Source organism: Ochotona curzoniae, unplaced genomic scaffold (assembly GCF_017591425.1).
Source record: "Ochotona curzoniae isolate NIBS_2020 unplaced genomic scaffold, NIBS_Ocur_1.0 contig_1014, whole genome shotgun sequence".
Classification (NCBI taxonomy): domain Eukaryota; kingdom Metazoa; phylum Chordata; class Mammalia; order Lagomorpha; family Ochotonidae; genus Ochotona; species Ochotona curzoniae.
The window spans coordinates 38,823,163-38,845,515 of record NW_024464920.1 but is presented as its reverse complement, the minus strand read 5'-3'; the positions used below and the strand labels follow the sequence as shown (position 1 = coordinate 38,845,515).

At 39.8% G+C, this 22,353-nt stretch overlaps 1 protein-coding gene across 3 annotated transcripts in view; it reads right to left on the bottom strand.

The window, feature by feature from the left end:
- Positions 1-7,164: 7,164 nt before the first annotated feature.
- MYBPC1 (myosin binding protein C1) overlaps positions 7,165-22,353 on the bottom strand; it is a 74,980-nt gene continuing 59,791 nt past the window's right edge. For 2 of the 3 annotated variants that reach the window (XM_040984257.1, XM_040984241.1), the window contains 7 exons: positions 20,606-20,694; positions 18,833-19,028; positions 17,654-17,793; positions 15,100-15,259; positions 14,172-14,308; positions 11,708-11,894; positions 7,165-7,428 (listed from right to left, as the gene is read on the bottom strand). In XM_040984257.1, the coding sequence (XP_040840191.1) occupies positions 7,328-7,428; positions 11,708-11,894; positions 14,172-14,308; positions 15,100-15,259; positions 17,654-17,793; positions 18,833-19,028; positions 20,606-20,694 (1,010 nt within the window). In that variant the 3' untranslated portion in view covers positions 7,165-7,327. Of the gene's footprint in view, positions 7,429-9,985; positions 10,045-11,707; positions 11,895-14,171; positions 14,309-15,099; positions 15,260-17,653; positions 17,794-18,832; positions 19,029-20,605; positions 20,695-22,353 lie in introns of all 3 variants that reach the window. The other variant, XM_040984248.1, reaches the window with a different exon arrangement.

The window sequence follows — 22,353 nt, the reverse complement described above, 5'->3', positions numbered from 1 at the left end:
GTGCCCAGTAAACCTACACAATTTTTTTAACATTTAAAAAATTTTTAAAAAATAATTATAGACTTGGAGGAAGTTGCAAAAATCATGCAAAATGCTGACTTTGTATGCAAACTTCCTGTGTGAGAGAACCCCTTACAAATCTACACATACAGGCATGCAGCAATTTTTATTTGATTGCTTAGCTAAACCAAATTTCTTTCCCAAAGGAGAAGGATATCTTGGTGTTACTACCTGTTTTTTGGTGTCACTAACTTTTCACTTATGTTTCACATCTTTTGCAACATCCTGTATATCTAAGCCTACTTTGCACAAGATGTTATGTAGTGTCACATGGCCATAGTACATACAATATGATGAAATAAGCCACTTCAAAGCCCACTCACTGAATGTGGGAAGATGTTGTGGTGCAGTAGATCAAGCCACTGTCTGCCATGCTGGCATCCCATAGGGAAGTGTTGATTGAGGTCCTGGCTGCTGCACTTCTGAACCAGCGCCCTGCTAAATGTGCCTGGGAAAACAACAGAAGATGGCTTAAGTACTTGGGCCCCTGCAACCCAAATGGGATGGAGTTCCTGACTCCTGTCTTCAGCCTGGCCCACTTCTAACTGTTGCATCAATTCTGGGGGAGTGAACCAGAGCATGGAAGACCTCGTTCTCTGTATCTACAGCTCTGCCCTTCAAATAATAAAGAAAATACATGCTTGAAAAAACTCACTGACTGGGGTGGGAATTTGACACTCTTCTTAAGACATTTGTCAGGACATCAACATTTCCTGTCAAAGTGACTGGGTTCCTGTCTTGGTTTTGGCTCCTGGCTCCAGCTGTATGCAGACCCTGGGAAGCATAGACAATGGCTTGAAAACTCAATCCCTGCCACCTGCATGAGAGGTCTGGATTAAATTCCAGCACTCAGCTTCAGTGTGACCCAACCCTGGCTGTGGTAGCCCTTTGGGGAGTGAACCAGCAGATGGGGGGGGTGTGGCACTGTCTCTCTCTCTCTCTCTCTCTCTCTCTCTCTCTCATGCGCGCGTGCTCTCTCTCAAATGAGTAAAATAAATGAGCAAAGGACTTCTACAAATTCACTGACTTTGCTTGGTTTGGAAGAAGGCATAGGTTGTAAGCAAGAAGCCTCCTGGATGTACTTGTAGTGTAGAATCCAGAAGTCAGGCTGTGTTAAGGGTTTGCAGTTCTGTATTTCAGAGCTACAGACTGGAGTGACTGTGATGATTTTCATTGTGTAGTGTAAATTTTTGGTTTTGTTTCATTTACTTTTATTTTTTTAATAGTTTTCAGACTCTGAAGTCTGAGTTTAATGGCACTAACTTACTAAACATATAAGTAGATACGCAGTCTGTCCCACAACAAATTGACTGAAGCCTCTGCTCTTCTCATTAGAAATGTCTGAGTTCCTGGACAAAGTCAGAAAACAGAATTTCATAACAGAGTCCCTAAGATTTTGTAATCATGTTGCTTTCTGAAATTGCAAAAGCAATATTGGGTTAAGGAAGCCAGTTTCCCTCAGGGACACAGTTCGTAGTGCTGTCTTTATATCCTTGAGTCTTTTTTATTTAATACCTTTCTCTGAGTTTACATCCCATTGCTTTACTATGTTTTCCATGATGTGATTTGAGGAACACAGAAGAAAACTTGCTTGAAAAAAATTTTTTTCAGGGCCTGGCAGAACTGCTCAATAGTTAGATTCCTCACCTTGAACCCATGGGGATCCTATATGGGGGCCAGTACATGTCCCAGCTGCGTTACTTCCCATCCAGTTCATGCTAATGGCTTGGGAAAGCATTAGAGGATGGCTCAAAGCCTTGGGACCCTGCACTCCCATGGAATACCTGAAGGAAGCTCCTGGCTCCTGGGTTTGGTCAGCACAGCACCAGCCATTGTACCCACTTGGGGAGTAAACCAACAGGTGGAAAATCTTTCTGTCTCTGTAAATCTGATCCACCTATTTGATAAAAATAAATAAATCTTAATAAAAAGAGAGAGGAATTTCTTTTTCAGCAGCCTGGGTTGCCTGAATCCCATATTGCATAAGTCATTGCTGCATGTGAGTTAGGATTTTGAGGAGTATCAGGTTAAGTCACATGAGCTTTAGGCGGGACATTACCGGGAATGACTTCCAAGGGGAGACTAGATCAGAACATCTTCTGTTGGAACAGCTAAAAAAGAAAGGCCACTGCTAACTACCCAGACAAGGAGCAGAGTTTGGCTTTGTGGTTTTTTTAATTTTCAAAAAAGATGTGTTTATTATTTATTTGAAAGGGAGGAGAGGAGAGAAGAAAGACAGGGAGAGATCTTCCAGCCACTGCTTCATTCCCCAAGTGGTTACAGCAGCCCAGGCTGAGGGGTGGGGGGTTGGTCTCTGCCAGGCTGAAGCCAGGAGCCTGGAATTCCTTCAGGTCTCCCATGTGGATGTGGGAGGTCCAAGCATCTGGGCCATCTTCTGCTACTTTCCTAGATGCAGAAGCAGGGAGCTAGGGCATAGTAGAATAGCCAGGACTTGAACTGGCACCTATATAAGATGATGGCATTGTAAGTTGAGGCTTAACTTCCTACATCACAGCACCAGCCTTGAAGTTCTTGTGATCAAGCCTTGGCGTCCAGCCCCAGCTCTGCCTCTGCGTCCAGCTGCCTGCTAATACACCACCCATGGGGTGGCAGGCAACGACTCCTGGCTTTGGACCAGCTCAGTTCTTGGCACTGTGACCATTTCGGGTGTAAACCAGCAGATGGAGGACCTCTCTTTCTGTTTCTCCTTCTCTTTCTCTCTGTGTAATTTTTGCCTTTCAAATAAAAATAAATGATTGAAAATGTTTGTATATTAAAAAGTTGTTTCATGCCAATTATATGGTATCCACAATGTGCTTGAGGCAAGCTGTTTGGTCTTAGGGGAGAGGTGTTTTTTTTTTTTTTCAATTTGAGAGGTAGAAAGAGAGAATGAGAGAGAGAGAGAGAGACAGAGAGAGAGAGAGAGAGAGAGAGAGAGATGCGGGACACGGGGAGGGCACTCCCGCCCACTGTTCTTTCCCCAGAAGCCTGTAACGCACCTAGCTGAGGCTAGAGCTAGAAACCAGCAACTCAGGTCAGGTCTCCTGCTCTGGTGCCAGGGACCCAGCTACTCAAGCCATCGTTGCTGCCTTTCTGGATAGCTTGAGCAGGAAGTTTGAGTCAGGATCTGGATACTCAGACATGGGCATCTCCACAGATGTCGTCACCACTAAGCCAAGTATCTGCTCTGGGTGACAAAGCTTCTCTAAGATAATCCTGTGTTTTCCAGTCCGGGAAACCTTTAACTCCTTGGCAATACAGTTGGAGAAACAAATATGCTTTTGGATATCTGGGAGCAGAAAATATTTTTATATCAAAATAAGCCCATTTGTCACAGAATAGGATAAACCACAGATTAAGGTTCATAAATGAGCATGTGGGGAGGCTTGGCAGGTGGTCCATCTCATCCTTCCGTTCTTCCTGGTTTTCTTGTCTTCTGCAAAGCCAAACCTGCTGTCTGACAACCAGTGCAGGGAGGGAAGCTAAATTCAGCAAGATCTCCAGCGGACACCCAGGAGTAAGCTGGGATGATGAACCTGACGCCACTTCAGCCTACAGCCTTCAGGGGATACTTATTTGGCTCTTCAGCTCTTGGAATTTTCCACATGACCACATGATTTCAAATCAGTTTTAGTTTATTTTAAACCATGACTGTATTCCAAGAGCCCTTGTTACCACTGTCCAGAAGGGATGCCTCCCCAACTCTGTTAAGTGGTTCCTCTCGTCACAGCCTGGCTGGTAACAAGTAGGATTAAAAAAAAAAATAACTTTAAAGAATTTAAGCCAAGTTTTAAAACATTGACTTTTAATATCTGTAAGATGTTTTCTTGGATTCCAAGACGACGATGAAGGTATGAGTGGAGTTCTTCACTGCATAAGAGAGCATCTTTTGCTTGTGGGTAGCTTTGTAAGTACTTGTCTTTAGAAATCAGAAACTGTTTGTAAAGTTAATGCCTAGCGATAAACAAGCAGGTATAGTTGATCACAGACTTCTGTGCAGAGATTTCTTCTTTAATGATTTGAAGTTGAATCAGTCAGTGCCCTCTTGTCACCCCCCAGGTCGCCCTCTACGAGTGCTTAACTGCTCCTGTCACCTCCCTGGTATTTTGCACTTGGAAATCTACTCCAGATAGAGGAAAAATATTCTGCTAAGTCAGAGTCTGCTCAGACCAGTGCATGTGAGGACAGAGATCATGTGACTTTAAGAAGCTGATGACAGCTCTTAGTGCCAGGAGAACTGTTCATCTCACCAAAAGGATTGCTTCTCTAGTATATTCTACCTTATCAAAGTTTAACTGTAAAGCATTGTATAAATATCTACATATAGCAGTACCACAAGCCTTTGATGTTAGGATGATAACAAAGTGAATCCACTAAACTAAAGACATAAAAGAAATGTATAGAATTTAATTTAAAATCAATTAATGATAAAGGGAGAGTTGATAAGAAGACTGTATGGTCTTATTAGTCCTATTGAGATTCTTACTCTTAAGAAAGAAAGGCCACAGGTCTTGTGCCCACCTATGCAGTGGGAGCTGGGTCCATGAGTAGGGAATTTGGTGGGGCCCAGGTTGCTTGGCGTATGCCACATTAGGACCCTGAGTTGATATTGGGTGGTCGTTCCCCATCCCCCCAGGTGCTGGGGTGGGTGGGAGGCTGGGTGTGGCTTCTCCTCTTGACTCAGTCCTCAGTATCACCTACAGGTGATACATCTCACCAACAAAGATCAGTGGAAACCATATCGCATGGATTTTGATAGTTTTGTTTTTAGTTTCATTTCTTCAAAACACTTTTTCCCTCATTTTCTTTGAGAATGTTCTTGATTTCCTTTTCCATTTCTTCAGCGACACAGAAGTCATTCAGTAGCATGTTATTTAACTTCATGGCATTGTAAGTTTCTATTTTTTATTTCCAATGCTGATTTTGTTTTGTGGTTTTTCATTTAAGGGGATGTATAGTAACTATGTAATGGAGACTATCATATCTAGTGGTATGTTGTTTAACTTCATGACATTATAAGTTTCTGTTTTTCTTCCTCTTATTGATTTTGTTTTGTGGCTTTTCACTTGGGGGAATTTATAGTGACTGTGTAGTGGAGACTGACATGTCCAGATGTGAGGATATGGTGCAGTGTACATCTCTACTTCCGGATCGAGGATGGACTCCCAGTGAAACTGTTAGATGTGTCTTGACAATGGGATGCTGGGGTCTCTGCCATTGTCCATGCCCACAACGATGGACTTATGACTATTTATGAAGAACTATGCTGTTGTAATGATATTGGAGAACTCAGTGGGTGAGGGGGGAGGGAGTTAGGATAGTGGGGTGGGGAAATCTCAGGGCCTATGGAAATGAATCATAAAATGATAATAATAATAATAAATGAAAAAATGCATGGAATAAAAAATGAAAAGATACGAGATGTAGGAAAAAAAGCCTTATTTAGTACAAAATACTCATATGATTAGTGAAACTCACCAGTAGCAAACTAAAACTTTACAGGGTACTTTAAAGCTACTTTTAGACCATGTTCTTAACAGCTTAACAGACTTGATCATGATTTAACAAAACTGATCCATGAGTATTTAAATTAGCCAACTGACCCAAAACCCAGGCTGTAAAGGTCCAATAACACATATTCCCACACTATCAGTTGGTTTGTATGTAGAGATATGGTCTTCGTGTCTTCACAGATAAGCCAAGCATCCTTTGACAAAAATATCTTAACCAATAAGATAAATAGATTTCCTATTTGAAATAGGGAATGCACACACTTTTGACATTTTGTCATATTGGAGGTAGCCAATATTTTTAACATACAAGAATGAAGATCAAGAGCTGGCATGGGGGAGTCACAAGCTAGTCCCCTGTGTGGGGGCATCAGTATCCCATGTGGGCACTAGCTTGAGCCCCAGACTTTCTACTTCCAATTCAGTTCCCTGCTAATGGCTTGGGAAAGCAGCAGAGCAAGCACTTGGCTTCCATCTTTGGAATGGCCCAGCTCTGGCCATGACAGAGTGAGCCAGAGGATGGAAAATCCCTCTTTGTATTTCTGACTTTCAAATAAAAATAAATAAATCTTAAAAAAAAAAGTCAAGATCATCAGCCAATCAGGATAGAAAAAGAGGGAGTTGCTGTAGCTTGTAGATATGCCAGATTTTCTTGTGCTGTTCCCAAGTGCAACCTGGAATGTCTGCCGCTTCTCTGGTGAACCTAAGGCAGCCTGGAGCATGACCACTGTCACAACCACCAGGCCTGATCAGGAAAGAAAGGCTAGCAGGTATCATCCTGAGATGATAGGGCCCTTCCTTCAAGTCACCTTATATCCTACCCTGAGAATGTAAGACCAACAAGAATGAAGATGAAGGATGAATCAGTGCTGAGGTCTCTTGTCTTTCAACTCCTTGAGTAAAACTTTATAGTGTCAAGATCCAAGAAGGAAGTTGCTGAAAAGATAACGGGCTCATACCTATAACTGCAGTTTCTTGGGTTTTTCAAAAGGCTTTCATTGAATTGAATGGATACCTTTAGCAATCCCTGTTTGTAACATCTCTGTAACACTATCACTATGTTTTGGGTGAGAGCTCTGGTGGATTTGGTCATGATGCTGTGCCAAGAACATGATGGAGGTCACAGATGAGTTTGATAGCATCATGGTTCCAGCCTTTTGTCTTCAACTCTGTGACTCTGCAACCCCAGACACATAAATGAATATTGTGTTATCTCATCATAGACACTTTAGATTTTTTGTACTACTCACTAAATACATTTTCCCTTCTCCTTTCTTGTAAAGTTAGGCTTTCAGAAATCCTTTAATAAATTCAAATGGGAAAAGGATAGACAACTGGTGTTAGGCAGCCCTGTGTGAAATAAGCAACTGGTTTGCTTAGAAAAGGCATTTTGACCCAGAAAAATGGAGATATTTCAAGATGCTACTATGGCACACTCTATTGTGTTTCTTATTCCTACTAAATGCAAGAAAGCATTTACATGTCACTATTTTAAGTCAAAATACTACTTAATCTATAGCCGGCATTTTTTAAAAACATGGTGACCAAGAACAGACAATAATGACCAACGTGCTGGCTTCAAAGTGAGATTTCATTTGCAATTTTTAATTAAGCAATCCGCGCATGATTTTTTTCTTCAACATTGGGAGGAAAAAAAAATATGACCACACTGGGGGCCTAGTGAAGAAACAGAAAATGCTTTCTCATTTCAACCAGATTTCAACACTGCAGAGTACAAAGAAGCAGTTGCCCAGGCCTCAATACTCCTCAGGATTGCTCGATTGCAAATCTCGCAAGTAGGAATCAATTATGTTTGGAGGTACACCTTGCAAAAGGAGCCTGCAGAAGGAGAGTCCACCTAGAGAGGACAAGAAGGAAAAGGGAAAAGTCAAAACTCCATGTGAGAAGTCTCTGATAGAATACTTTTTTTTTTTTTTTTACTACTCCTGGAAATGTGACTAATTGCATTCCCTTTAGTTGCAAAGATCGATTCTAGCCCCACTTGGAAACCTTCTCTTGGTTTTAGTACATTTAGAATCTAAAGCACTTGACCTCTAGAAAGAAAAGCAAGCTTCCGGCAGACCTATAGTAGTTCTTCCTGCCCCGCCCCCCGCCCCTTACTATTGTTCAGTAGTAATTTAAATTTCGACATGGTTGAAAAGTGTTGTATTTTGAAATATATTTTGATTCCTCTATAGATGATAGATTCAAAGGCAAAACCAGTGCATACCATGCTATGGGTCAGCCGGAAGATCTGTTTCTAGTTGGTTAATGTTCTTTTAATTAAGCACAACAAGTTCTGATTCAAGCACATCAGAGAACACCACTGCCTTTCACTTTGGCTATGCACACACTGACACAGGTGCACAACTTAAACATTTTTCTTAAAAAAACATAAGAGCTGTCCAATATCTTCTGAAAGTCAAATGCCTATTAATATTTCATACCTACCTTTCTGAGTTTCTGAATTATATTTGGAAATGAAAATACTCTTCAAGAGAGAACCATGAAACTAAGAAAATTCATGGTCTTCTGTTAAAGTGCTTTACTACTTGCTAATAAATTCACGTCCAGACAAAACAGCATGCCATTTGAGCATTCTTAAAAAGACTTTAATGCAAATTTGAGGAAAGTCATTCTCCTTTAAAAAAAAAAAACTCAAATCACATAACGGTAGAAATGATGCCACTTATGTGCACGTCCATTCCTTGATGCAAAGAATTCATAATGCTTGGGTGTCATTCATTTTCATCTGCATTAATGCTCTAAATCGTGCTCCATCACATTCACCAACTTGCTTCATGTCACTAGGAGGTTGCTGTGGTGAGTAAGTACTAGCTGTTAATTTTAAGATATTGAAATGCAAATTAAAACCATAAAGTTAGCAATTTTAGGAAGTCTATTTTCATTGGGTTCCATAATGAAAATCATGCCATACTCCACAAGCTCAGTATGGCTTATGAGAGTCATAAGCTTCATATGTCAAAACCATATGAAAGCTTACCTTAGATGACCAATATACATTCAAAAATCCTTATTGTGCTACAACTAAGGGAAAGAGAGAGAGAGGGGGAGAGAGAGAGAGGAAGGTTATAAGCATTAATAAAGTGCTATCACCAAAGTTGAGTATTTGTTGGATAAAATTATGGCCATGATTATGATGAGAGGATTTCATTAAACCTTAGTCATGTGAAAGGTGTAGGAAAGGAGGGGGTGGAATAAAGGAGGGGGATCCAGTCACTTCAAATGATCATTAATATGTAAAATATTAATATGCACAACCATTTTGCTGGAATAGGTGGTAAGGCCAATCTGAATATTTATGCTAAGAGCTTCCAAACCATTAGCTTTTTTTAAAAAAAAAATCCTACAACATATATATATCGTGTTTTTCAACAAAAGAAAAACTTTGACAATACACAAAGTGTTAGTGTACATATATATATGTTGAAATTCCAAAAGGCAAAATTATCAAGTATACATATTAGACTAACATATTCTACAATATCGCATTCTGAACTAAACACATAGAGTGATTTAAATGAACATAATATTTAAGCACATAATCTTTAAAGAAAGAAACTTAATGTTTCCCTCTTTTGGAAGTTGATATTGTTCAGAAATGCATATTTAGAAAGCAAATACTGTAAACTCAAACATGATTTACATCGTTTGAGTTTACAACAGGATGCTTCTCCAGCCCCAAAGAACTTTTCATTAGCTTTTCCAAATGGGAAAAAACATGCATATATAACAGGATTCAATCATGACTTAATACATTTGGTCATGGGGTCTAGAATTTTCTTCAAGTCTCATAGCATAAAAAATTGGGCCCATTGAATATGTCCAATGATTTATGGATATCTACTGATGAAATGTAATGAAAAAACCTTAAATGTGAAAGTTTTATAATGCCCAATTATTTTTGTATTCTTTCACCATCAAAAAATATCCAGAACAGTTTTTTTTCTTATAACTTAAACTGTTGCTTCATGAATTTTATCATGAAAGAATTTTCATCATGAATCTCGGGGAACTGCAGTAACTAACTTAAGAGCATATCTTTCTACATTTGAAAAATGAACATACAAAATAAATGTCATTGAGACTCAAGTTTGAAGTCTCATTTTATAAAATAATGTCATTTTCCAACATAGCTTTTCGGCTTGATGTATGGCAACACATGATACAGAATGTGGTTTTTAGATATTAGGTAGCTTCTACATTACTTAATATCCTTGAATAATTTGGCCTTCCTTGTTCATGGCATAAACACCGTATGCCATGAGCTGCTAAAAAATACAATTAAAAGCAAAAATTTTTAAAAATCAAGCTTTTACATGCAAAGTACGTTTTCATGTAAGAGGAATGGAACGGAAAGTAGAAATATCCGGTGGGATATGAACTTTTTAAACCTGTTGCTGCCCCTCCAGGAAGACTGGTTGTCCAGGGGTATTTACTCCTTGATATATCACTGCAGAATTAGAATATTTGGACCAGTATTTATTTGTTCTCAGTTGACATTCTTACCTTTTTTTATGTTTCACAGCTTAACTTGATTCAAGTTACCTATCATCAAATAACAACTTGATGATAAACAATCTCACCTTTACCATTAGAACCAAGAACTTTTAACAACATATCAGAAGTATTATTATGAACCTATGGACCAGTATACATTATTCTCATTATTGAATTCAGTGACTCCACAATCTACCATGTGACTGTTGAAAATAACACATCATCTATATGCACAACATTATTCACTTTTATGGAGGGCCTCAAACATTCAAGCATTTATGAAAGCGCCTTTTTATACCATAAGCAACACTCATATATTTTCGTAGCATGAACAAATGATAGTAGCTTCTTTTCATTTGTTTTCCTGTAGACTGTTGGAACACAAATATCAACAATACCTTGGAACAAATCAAACTAGGAGTTTAGGAACCAGATCTTAATTATTTAATGCTCAAAATAATATTCATATTTAAGAGGGTAAAATCAATAGTAAAGGTTTGAAATTTTCTAAGAATGTTACTCTATACTTGTGATGAAAAAAACTGAATGTTGTTCTTATTATTCAATTACAAATCTACATATTGTATACCTGAAGAGAGATAGAAATCATAAAAGACAGAATACCAGTTACAATAAATTGTAAAAGGAAGCTATTTTGCTCAAGAAATTTCTCTACCATATTTGCTATCAATTCTGGACTAAAAGATGCATTTTCTGAGATTTTTTTTACAATAAATATTTATAGTCATTTTCTGATTTTTGCATCGTGACTTTTTCACAATAAGGAGAGAAGAGAAATAAAGATTTTTGTTATCACAGAATAAAAACACACAGCTAAGAACAAGAGGAAACAACACATGAGGATTGCGTCATCTGTAATCACATCACGGGTACTATTTATAAGAGCTTTCAGTGTCTCAAAGGAGAGCCTGGTTGTCAAAAAGCTTCAGCTCAGACTTTAAAGTCAGTGAACATCAAAACTGAGATGGCTTATGCTGAGACTGCAAATCACAAAAATCCTTTTGTATTTTCTTGGGTTACATCGATTCCCACACTCCTGAAAACTAGAATAAGTGAGATGTCCTCCAGTAAGTGAAAATTCTCCAGAGATTTTTAAAGAGACCAGTTAAAATATGTGCAAGCTACATTCTATAAGAATAATATCAAACATGATATTACCAAATATATACAGATACTTAGAATAGTAAGCTGGTTTACAATAGTGCAAATCCCTTAATTGCCATCTCTTTAGATGAGTTTTTGCAGGATGTTCTATTTTTACATGGATTGTATCACAGACTCAACAGTCCCCTGACCTTATACATTCTCACTGTACTGTACACAAACTATCATTTCACTGACATGAATATTCCTTCAGTTAACAGCAAATCACAAGAAATAAAACATGTTGGCATAAGTCATCAGGCAGTCCCAACAAATAAAGCAGGGTAAATGCAGAAGGTAATGTCTTCCTCCCTGGCTTGCCTGGCTAAACCTCTTCTCCCTCCACCATCCTAGTCACAGCACTGATTATGTGTTTGGAATTTTGCATTGAAGACAATGATGAAATGCTGTTATTTAACTTTGGTCTACCCATGAGCTCTTGCAAGACATACCTTTCACCTCCAGCTTGCATTCGATCTCCACTGTCCCGAGGTCATTGACTGCCTTGCAGCAGTATGTACCTCCATCGTAGGGACTCGGCTTGCGAATCTCCAGAGTACACACTCCCTGGTTGCTGAACATCCTGTATCTTGGATCATCCACAATGGCAACTTTGTTTTTCATCCAGGTTATTTTGGGCTGCAATCAGCATGGAAGAAAGTTAGGTTAAAACTTGTCTGTACTTGGTTTATTAATAGACCACAAAGCCAGTGACAGAATTTTTAAAGCAGGGCTTGGAAAGAAAGCACCTCTAAGAAGAATAGACATTGGCTTAAGCGCTGTTTATGTCAAATAACATTCCACTTAGTACTTGCCAAGAAAGCATTTCTAAAGATTAGTTCTGAAGAGGAAAGCCAGACTTATTCAAGGGGCAGTTCCCAGGCAGATTTTTTCAAATGGATTCTGTTGCATTTCAGTTTGATCCACAGAGGTACAAATCACAAGATAACAGGTTCTGAGGAGCTAAGACATACAGCCTGCAAGGTGACAGATGTGTTCATCAATGTGGCTGTTCATTGCACAACATACGTGTGTGTGTGCATGTGTGTATCATCATGTTGTGTATATCTCAAACCTATACAATACCTGTCAGACATTTTTACAAAGTGGTCTATTAGTTCACGCTGTTAATTCATCCCAGAAGCATGTACATTGCTGGGCACATTCTAGAAAGTTCGCATGAAGTGTTATGGCCATCTGATTTTTCCACTTCTTTTTCCTGACATTCTCCTCTAGCTCTTTAACTCCCCATCACTTGGTCTCACCCTTTGGCTTCTGCGTTAGTCACCCAGGGACAATGAATCGAAAGGTCAGTGATGTCCCCCATCTCCCAGGAACCTGATTCCATTCTCTTTGGCCTCTGAACTATGCTCAACATCATTAGCCTTCCACGACCTTCTTCATTTTTCATGTCTCTTTCTTCCTTCATTACTCTATCTCTTATCATTTTGTCTTACTCAGAACCCAGAGATGGCAACTTTTCTTCTTTCTTCTTCCTTTCAAATGGGAGTGTTCCCCAAAGCTCACCCCTTTGCATCCATGATATTCCTTTCCAAGCTTTCGCTCCAAGGCGTGGAAGGCAGCGCTTTTGTGTTGGGGCTCCCAGACTGACAGCGGCACCCTTCCCACTTGAGTGGATCAGTATTGCTTCCATTTAAATGTTAAACTCTGGCTTCTTTTCCCCACTGTTTGCAATTTTTCCAAAGTCTAGGTTACTTTCCCTCAGTGTGTCTCTATTGGCAGCATTCATCTACTCATTATTCTGTTAAAATATCAATAACATGAAGCCTTCAAAGCTGTCTAACCCTCTTTAAATACACGCAGTCTCTCCCTTCTGAGCACTCTGTATCCTAGGGAACACGCATTTTCTATTTCGGGCTTTGGAACAACGTTGTGGCACAGCATGTTAAACTGCCACTCACAACAATGACATCCCATGTCAGAACGCTGGTTCAAGACCCAGTCTTTCTACTACCAATCCAGCTTCTTGCTAATGTGCACGGGAAGACAGCAGAAGGCTCGCGTACTTCAGCCCCTAGCACCAATGTGTGACACCAGGGGGAGTTCATGCCTCCTACTTTAAACGTGGAAAAGACCCAGCCATTGTGGCCATCAGAAGAGTGAACAAGTGGAGGCAAACTCTCTGTTTTCTCTCCCTCTGGGCCTCCCTTGTTACTCTGTCTGTCATATAAACAAATCTTTTTTAAAAGTATATTTTGCATTATGGCTTGCTTTACAGTATAGTTCCTACCTAATCTCTTCTAAAGCCCTTGATTCAACACTGAATTGTAATTTTCCAGGTGAAATCATCTGTATTAGTTAGATCTTACTTCTTAACTCTCAGGTGTTTTAAAAATAAAAGCGTTTCCTGGTATCAAAGAGAGATTGGTCCCAGGATCCCCACAGATGCCGGAATCAATGGACACCGAAGTCCCTTACATAGAAAGGGTGTAGCATTTGCGTATAACCTATGTTACCTCTCCCTGTACACTTCAAATCACCCCTGGGTTATTTATAACATCCAATGCAATGTACGTGCGATGTAGCTAGTTATTACACTGTACTGTTTCAGGAATAATGGCAAGAAGTCTACACAATAATGGACCATTTTTGTTTTCACTTCAATCCACAGGAATAGAACCACGATAGAGGGTTGATTGTAGGTAATTTGCTTATTCTTTAGAAAATATGCCACAGTTAGTAAATGAAACATAAGGTTGTTTTTTTTTTAATCACTGCATCTGAATACTAGATCTAACTATCCAACACCAGTGGCACTCTCCAATCTGCCTATCCCAGAAAGACACGCACAGCACTGGAAAGTTTGTGTTGCTTCCAACTGGCATGTGATAGCTAGTTTAAAAAGCCCTTTGGAATCCATTCTTAAATGTAATGAATGTGGTAGTGAGGCCTCACCTTAGGATTTCCTCTCACGCTGCAGTTCAAGGTGGCATTGTAACCAGCTATGGCATAAGTGTTAACCAAAGGCTGAGTAAACATAGGTGCCTCCGTGAAATCAAAGTCTTCATACACTGGGTTTTTGTAGATTTTACCTTAAAAAACATTAAAATATGTTAAAACATACATATTTTGCTTGAATGTCTCTGCCATTCATGTGGGAAACCTACATTGAATTTTTGGCTCTTAGCTTCAACCTGGTCCAACCCTGTTTGCGGGGAACTGAGCCAGTTGGCTATAACTGTCTCCTCTTCTTTGCTTCTCAAATAAATAAGTATTTTTAAAAAGCCTCACAGCTTAGTAAACAGTATAAAAGCATGAGTGAATGCCACATGGCATACAGTGTCAAGAGAACAAATGCATAGCCAATCACACAGGCAACAGAAAGCTAGAGTAGTCATCTGACACTAAAATAAATATTTGGAATACTTTGTTATCATCTTGAGTATTTTGTTGTGAAATATGTTCTGAGATGAATATCACAAGGAAGAACTTTAAGTTTGTGATTTATATTGAAATGAAAGTATACAGGTAGAATTAACCACCCACTTTCTTTGCAAAGTGGTTCTTGTGTATGGCTATACAGAAATCATCCAAGAAAGCAAGCAATTAAAACTCAAGAAGCAAAGGTTCAATTTATCCTATCCTTGTGACTTTAGCCATTTACAGATCCACAGCCCAAAAGTTGGAATGGAATAAAGTGAAAACTTCTAGAACATATAATTTCACTTGCATCATTTTACCTGTAAAATTAAAGTTCTACTTGAGTACCGTTACCACAAGTTTGCAATGTGTGGCCATCATGTCCCTGCTGCTTTGACACGTCTCTTCAGTCTTTTCTGTTGAGTCACCAAGGTTCCCAAACGTCAGTCCCTTTCCAACTCACCGTCCTTGGCAATGACCGCACTCTCCTTCGTCATTGTCGCGTCTTCACTGAGGCCACACATATTTTCAGCAAAGACCCGAAAGTAATACTCATTCCCTATGACCAGTTCAGTAATGGTGGCATTTGTTCGGTGATAATGTTCAATGACAGTGAACCACTCCTGAAAGAAAAAAAAAATAGGTGCTTCAGGAAAATTACCTGAAAATACACATCTTTCCCAACTGCTGAACTGCATAAAGAAGGCTAGTTCATTAACATAAAGAAAAACCAACATTCATGTTGATTTATGGAGAGTGATAACAATGTGTATTTAATGTGGTATTTCACAATTTATTTATCTTGGCTATGTAATCAAATCTTTACACATTACAGTCATATACCCTAAATATCATCTTTCATCTCTGTTTTCTTCATAATTATAAGTGGCTGTCATCTATTTATTACTGATCTATTTGCCAATTTGGAGGGGGGGAGACCATAGTCGGATTATTGAATTTTAGCATAATTTTTTCTTTTTTGACAACAGATGAAGCTAAATCACATATACTGAGAAGAACATTCATGGATGAGATGAATGGTAAAAATGTAAGTGAAAGATAGCCAGCACAGTCAAGATGAAACAATGGGTTGGTGATGCCCTGGGCAGAGCCCAGCTGGGGCAGTGCCCTCTGATCTCTAGGTCTGCTCCTGAAGAATGCAGTAGAAACACAGGATCACCTATCACCAAGCAGACCTCAGTCACAGGAAGCAGCAGGGAAGTCCCGGCCCACTGGGAGCTTGGCTGGGAATCTAAGAAGGCAACTGCTGTGCAAATACAGTGTGGGTGGAAGAAGAGGAAGGCTGTAGGAAAGACTTTGTTAAGAACGGTGCACCCCTGGATTCATGTCCCACGTCTGACTCAAGTTCCAGTGAAAGGTATTGGTTGCTCAGGAAGTCCAACAGGTTCAGATCATTTCCTTGCAAAGTTGTCAGTTGGTCCCGCCCTCAAGCGCTGCGGCTTGGACGAAAGATGTCAGCGCCAGATCTCATTTGGCCATTAATACCATGATAGAAACAGCTCACAGGAAGAAGAGGCTTCAATGCCTTCCTGCTACTTTAGATGCTCATTTCAAGTCATTTTCTTCTATAGTGTTGGGGATTGAACCATTATCTTTACATTTGATAAAAAAGTTCTCTGCAGAGCCACTGTGTCCATTTTTTTGCTCCTAAAAATGCAGTTAATGGTGATTGAGATGTCCCAAATACCCAATGATGAATCCAGGGATGATCAGGCTTCCGATTTACTGGCAAATGGGTCTCTGACTATGAAAATGAACTTTGGGAACAATTTCCAAGAACTTTTCTTTTTCTTTTCTGTATTATCAATTTACTGTGTTGTGGAGATTATGGAGCAAATAGAAATGGGATTTGATCAAACAGGAAATTAAAAAAAAATACTTGCCTTCTCAATTTCTCATCTTCTTCCACGAATCTGACTAATTTCATGAATGACCTAAGTGTAATTGTGTGAAGACCTCCATGAGTATATTTAGAATGGTATTTTACCTTTCCTAAGAGAATAGAAAATAGTTCTGTGCCACTGTATGCCCAATCATTTCTTTGTTTATTCACTCCGAATGACTGTGACTTTGAAATTTAAATTTGGTGGAGCTCCAGGAAGTTATTTTTCCATTCTGAGCCTCAACTTATTAATTCATAAAATACAAGTTATAATAATCGGTACCATAGCTGGGTTGCTTCTGGGACACTCTTTAAGCGCTTCCTCTTCTCAGGACCTTTGTATATACTAAAATTTTTTAGGATCTTTCTTTTCTAATTATTATCTTAAAAAAAAAACTTATTTGAAAGGAAGAATTTGAGAAAGAGAAAGAAAGATCTTCTATCCACTGATTTACACCCCGAATGGCCACAATGATCAGGACTAGGTTAGATCAAAGCCAGGAGCTTTTTCCACTTCTCCCGTGTGGATGCAGGGCCACAAGCACTTGGGTCATTCTCTTCTGCTTTCCCAGGCACATTAGCAGGGGGCTGGATCAGAAATGGAGCAGCCTGAACTCGAACCAATGCACCTATGGGATGCTGGTGTTCTAGGCAGTGATTTTTCCTATTACACCACTTTACCTAACCCTATATCTGTCCTTATCTTTTCAAAGATATATTAGATATAAGTCAACTCTATCCATTTATTATACAAGGATCAAGAATTGCTTTGATGTGAATCTTCGAATCTAGACTGACTGAACATTGGTTGAATTAATGCATTTATTCAATGCTATTAAATATGCTATCTGCTCTATGTCACTTTTTAGCTTTCTCATAACGAAGCAAAGTATATGTGTCCCTCTTTTGCAGAAGAGGGTAATGCAGATCAAAGAGCTTAAATGACTGGCAACCTGAGTACAGTCTAAGTGACAATGCCAAGATTTAAGACCAACCCTTCCCTGTATGTTATACCACCTCACTTCCTCATGTCCTTGACAAAGACGTGAAGATGGAGTGGACTTCATGCTGCCCCATTACATCACCTTGAATGAATGTGAGGGGCAGACCATACCATGCTCTTCTTGTCAGCCTTCTGGATCGTGTACCCCGTGATGGCAGCATTCCCATCATCCTTCGGTGGTGTCCATGTGAGAGCAACATTCTCTCCCCAGACATCCTCGATCTTCACAAGCTGGGGTGGACCTGGACGGTCTATAGGATAAATTCATGGTGTCACTGGGAGGCCACTTTCCCTCCCAGTCTCTACCCTGTTACAGCATGACATGAAAATTGCCCTTCCCCGAGTTACAGAAGATGGCTCTCTCCTACCCCCTTCGCCCACCTTCTGAAATCCTGAAATTTCCAATAGAACAAAGCCAGGCCAGATCCAAGGATACTGACTGGCCTCAACACTTCCTTTGCTTTAACAAACAAAAAAATTTTTTTTAAAGTTTAGCCAGCAAGAAAAAGAATACTTCACTTTAAAGGCGAAAAGGGGAAGCTAGTTACAGGAAATTATTCTTTTAGTTAGAAACTCAAGCTTCAGTATATTTGGTGAAATAAAATAATAAAAATGATTGGAAATAAGATTTTTCTAAGAAAATTCTTAAATTTCTTTCTTGACACTGCAAACACTACAAAACCGTCCAAGAAAGAAGGACCTACGTGTGACGGATCTTCCTTTTATCCCTCTAAGGACAAAACCAAGAAATGAGTTTATTGACTCATCATGTGTATCTAATCAGCCTTGAAGAATCAACCAATCCAGTGTCATTTACTTGACTTTGTTCAGGTTTACGTTCACAAGATTTAATAAAAATCCTTTATGCTCTACTATAACTTAGCTATTAGCAAATTTCAGGTGTAATGAGAAATGTGTTTAGCTCTATCTAGAATTTACTATGTTTTTAAATGCAAGAATTCACAGTGGGAAACAGTTTTATCATTGGGGAGTTGAGAAACTAAGAAAAAGAGAACTGCATTTTAAATAATACAGATGGATTTCACTAAAAAGTACTTGCATTAATTTTCATGAACATATGTGCTTTAAATCTCTCATGACTAGCTCCTTCAGTCAGTGAGAATTTATCTTAAAATGCTAATAAATACGAACAACCTAATAAAAATCTTTTAAAAAACGATTTTCCCAAGGATCAGCTTAACAAAAATTCCTACTCCTATGTTCATGACAAGCATAGTCAGTCCCCACAGGACTTGGGCAGAATGTTCCAGCTCCTTCCTCCAAACCCACCAACAATCTGGATGTCGATGGACGCGCTTTCCACGTATTTGTCCACTTTGACCTGCAGATCATATTTCCCAGAGTGACTCCTCTCTGCTTTTCGGATAAATATAATTGTATCAGTCTCAGAATTGCGAATGTTTATTTGATTCTTATCAATCTCTGCACCGTCCTTCTTCCAAGTTAGTTCTGGTCTTGGTTTTCCCTAAAAAAGAAAGGCAGAAAAAGCATGGAGGAGAAATCAGATTGTCTCAAGATATGTTTTCTTTTCAGTATCACAAGATTGTCAATGGCTTAACCCACTCAAGGCTAAGCTGGAAAGCATCCCTGATGCAGTCTCCGGGAGCGGGGGTGACTGCAGTAGCAGAGTTACGCATGTTGATTGCATTCTGTGTGCAAGTACAACATCGGGTCCGACATGGTCGTTAGCCCCTTAAACCTTCCCATCAAAGTGAGTAGTTTACCCAAGATCATGCAACTAAGTACTGGAATTGAACATTTCATTACTGAGTCTATCTACTCCAAAGTCTCCATAACACATGATCGTAAAATGGGCTTATGGAGTCATGGAACCCAGACTTGGCCTGACCACTTACTAGCTGTGTGACGCAGGACAAGTTACTTAAACTCTCAGGGCCTTGGTTTCCCACTCTGTAAATCAGAGCAATGGCAGTACCCCATTCACTGACTACAGTCTTGAGAAAGTTGCTACACAATACCTAATGTCATGTAATGTCAGAGCTCATTGCACTGTGGTACTCATTCTAGACTTATCTAGAATTCTCTCTCTGCTTTCTCAAGCTGCTGTCACTGTTCTTAATGAGAAGACTTTCAAAAATGATAACCTCATTTACAGACATGATTTCCATTTCTGCTACAAAGGAACCTTTTAGAATTCCTAGGCAACCAGGCTCACACCCACCTCTTCCCCACCCTAGCCTGAGACAGAAACCAAGCATTAGTTCAGCAACTCAATAGGTTATTCCTTACTCATACTCTCCCCATGTGACTTGTGCCCAAGCTGTTATAAGGGATGTGGACAAAGATACTAGAGCCCTGTTCACAGAGTTTGAAGAATTGTTGGGCATACTTAGACTTGCACGTTGGAAGCAGAATATAATATTGTTATAGATGTGGAAAAATAGATCCAGGTCTTTAAGTGTACAACTTTATTAGATATCAGCTGTGTACGTGTGTTTTGGGGGCTGAGGGATGGGCAGCAAACACATTCTATAGGAGTATGGAGAGAAAGTATTGCATTAATAGTAATAGGTGGCTAGTGGCTACCATTTCGTACAGTATGCATAAAGAACAGTCTCATCATTTTGGAAAGTTCTATTGAACAGAGGAATAAGGGGAGTTACATGACTAAGAGCAGGATGTGTTGATGTGTGCACATGAGACCAAAACCAACTATTCTGGTGTTTAGCTAATCCTATGAACAAGAGACTCTTGCTAGAGTAATAACAATGTTCACACATTTCAGTTAGTGGCATCTAAATTTCAAATTTTACATAACTCTCTTATGGGAATTTTATTTAGCCCAGGGTCACTTTGTGCACCAACCACATATTATTTCATTGGCCAAGACTAGATTTCATTCATGTCATGCAGAAGGGAAATCAATAGTCTGTTCAGCCATTCCTGAAATCCCTGCTGTTGGTCACCTATTCCCTGGATGGGGAATCTCTGCACTATGATGAACTTGAGTGCTAGAGGCCCTTCCTCTGCTCTTGAAACATCCAGCCCTGCAGAGAGAACGAGAGGCCCCTGAACTCTTACCTGGAAAGGGATAACCAGATTGACGGCTTCTCCAACTCTGCGGATGTAGGTTTGCTTCAGGTGCCTTGGGATGCGAATCTTCGGAGGCTCTGGGTGAGGTGAGAGTGCATAATTTATATGACCGGTATTGTATTGTGGAAAAAATCTTCCCTTAGCTTGAAGATACCTGTGCTTACTGGTGTGTACCTGTGGTCATGTCTCTACAACAGCAATCATAGAGGCTCCACTAATGGATCCACTAATGGATGATCTACGGCAACTTGGGTTCAACTTTTTTGTTGTTGTTGTTGTTGCCACAAGAGCTGTTTTGATGCAGCAAAAAATTTATCCTTGACCCTCTTTCCTTTATTACAACTTTACAGAAAAGCACCAGATTTTCCTCTTAGGACCTTCACCAAAGTTTCTGGCAGCAAGTATATTCCCCAAAGAGCATTCCAAAACAATCGAAAGGCGCCACTTTTCCTGGGAGGACTGCCAGGTAGATGATTCTGTTGGAGTTTGACAGGCGCTTTCTCCTGGTAAGGGCTGAGGGAAAGCATACACTGGGCAGTGCTAGGCCACTGTGTATTAACACTGATTAATGAAACTCCGTGAGGATGCTAGAACACCGTGCTGCAAAGCCGCCAGGTCACAGGGTTCACTGGCTGAAATGGGTTCACGGGGATGAAATGAGTCTTATTGCTGAGGAGTTCTTTTGGGGTAGACACTGGGCTAAACACTTTCCACAAATAATGTAAACTTGTCACTCTCTGCATGAAGTAGGTCCTGTTTTTACATCACAAGGAAACTGAAGCATGGGAGGAGTCAGGCTTCAGTGCATTGGTTAGAAGCACGGATATTGACAAGAGATCTGGCAATAAACAGTTCATAGAAGGGATCTCAGTCTTCTTTTGGGCAAAAAAAAGCTAGTGACCTCTTGATGTCATATAATTATTTAACTTCTTTTGCAGCAGAAGACATTAAAGCTTGGGAAGATTAAATCTCTTACCCAAGGTCAGATGGCTAATAAACTATAAACACAAGATTAAGCTGACAATTTCTCCAGAAAATACTAAGAAAATACGCATTCTACAGGCTTTCTTTTCTTTGCCTGATTTTTTTCCATTTTTAATTTTTAAAGTTTTAATGATGTTTACATAATTGATCAGGATAGGAAGGGTCAAGGATGCCACCATTGTTTTCAAATTTTCTTTTTCTTCCGCTGTATCGGGGGGAAGAAGAAAGAAAAGTGGGGAAGCCACCCCAACCATCTCAGTACCAGGGGATGGGGCATGGCCACCTGATATCATCTCAGGGTTCATTTTTTTAAAAAGGTTTATTCATTTTTCATTGAAAAGGCAGATGTACAGAAAGAAGGAGATACAGAAAGATACTCTCCATCTGCTGGTTCAGTCCCCAAGTGGCTGCAATGGCTGGAGCTGAGCCAATCTGAAGCCAGGAGCCAGGAGCCAGCCCTGGGTCTCCCATGTGGGTGCGGGGTCCCAAGGCCCTGGGCCATTCTTGACTGCTTTCCCAAGATACAAGCAGGGAGCTGGATGGGAAGTGGAGCAGCCAGAATATGAACTGCCACCAATAAGGGATCCTGGAGCATATAAGGCAAGGATTTAAGCCTCTAGACTACTGTACTGGGCCCCCTTCATTTCTTTTTTTTTTTTTTTTGGCACTCAGGAAACTTTTATGGGCTTGATGACTGTGTCCAAGGGCAGGGCTTGCTGGCAGGGGCTGGGAGACAGTAAGGTAGTCCCTGC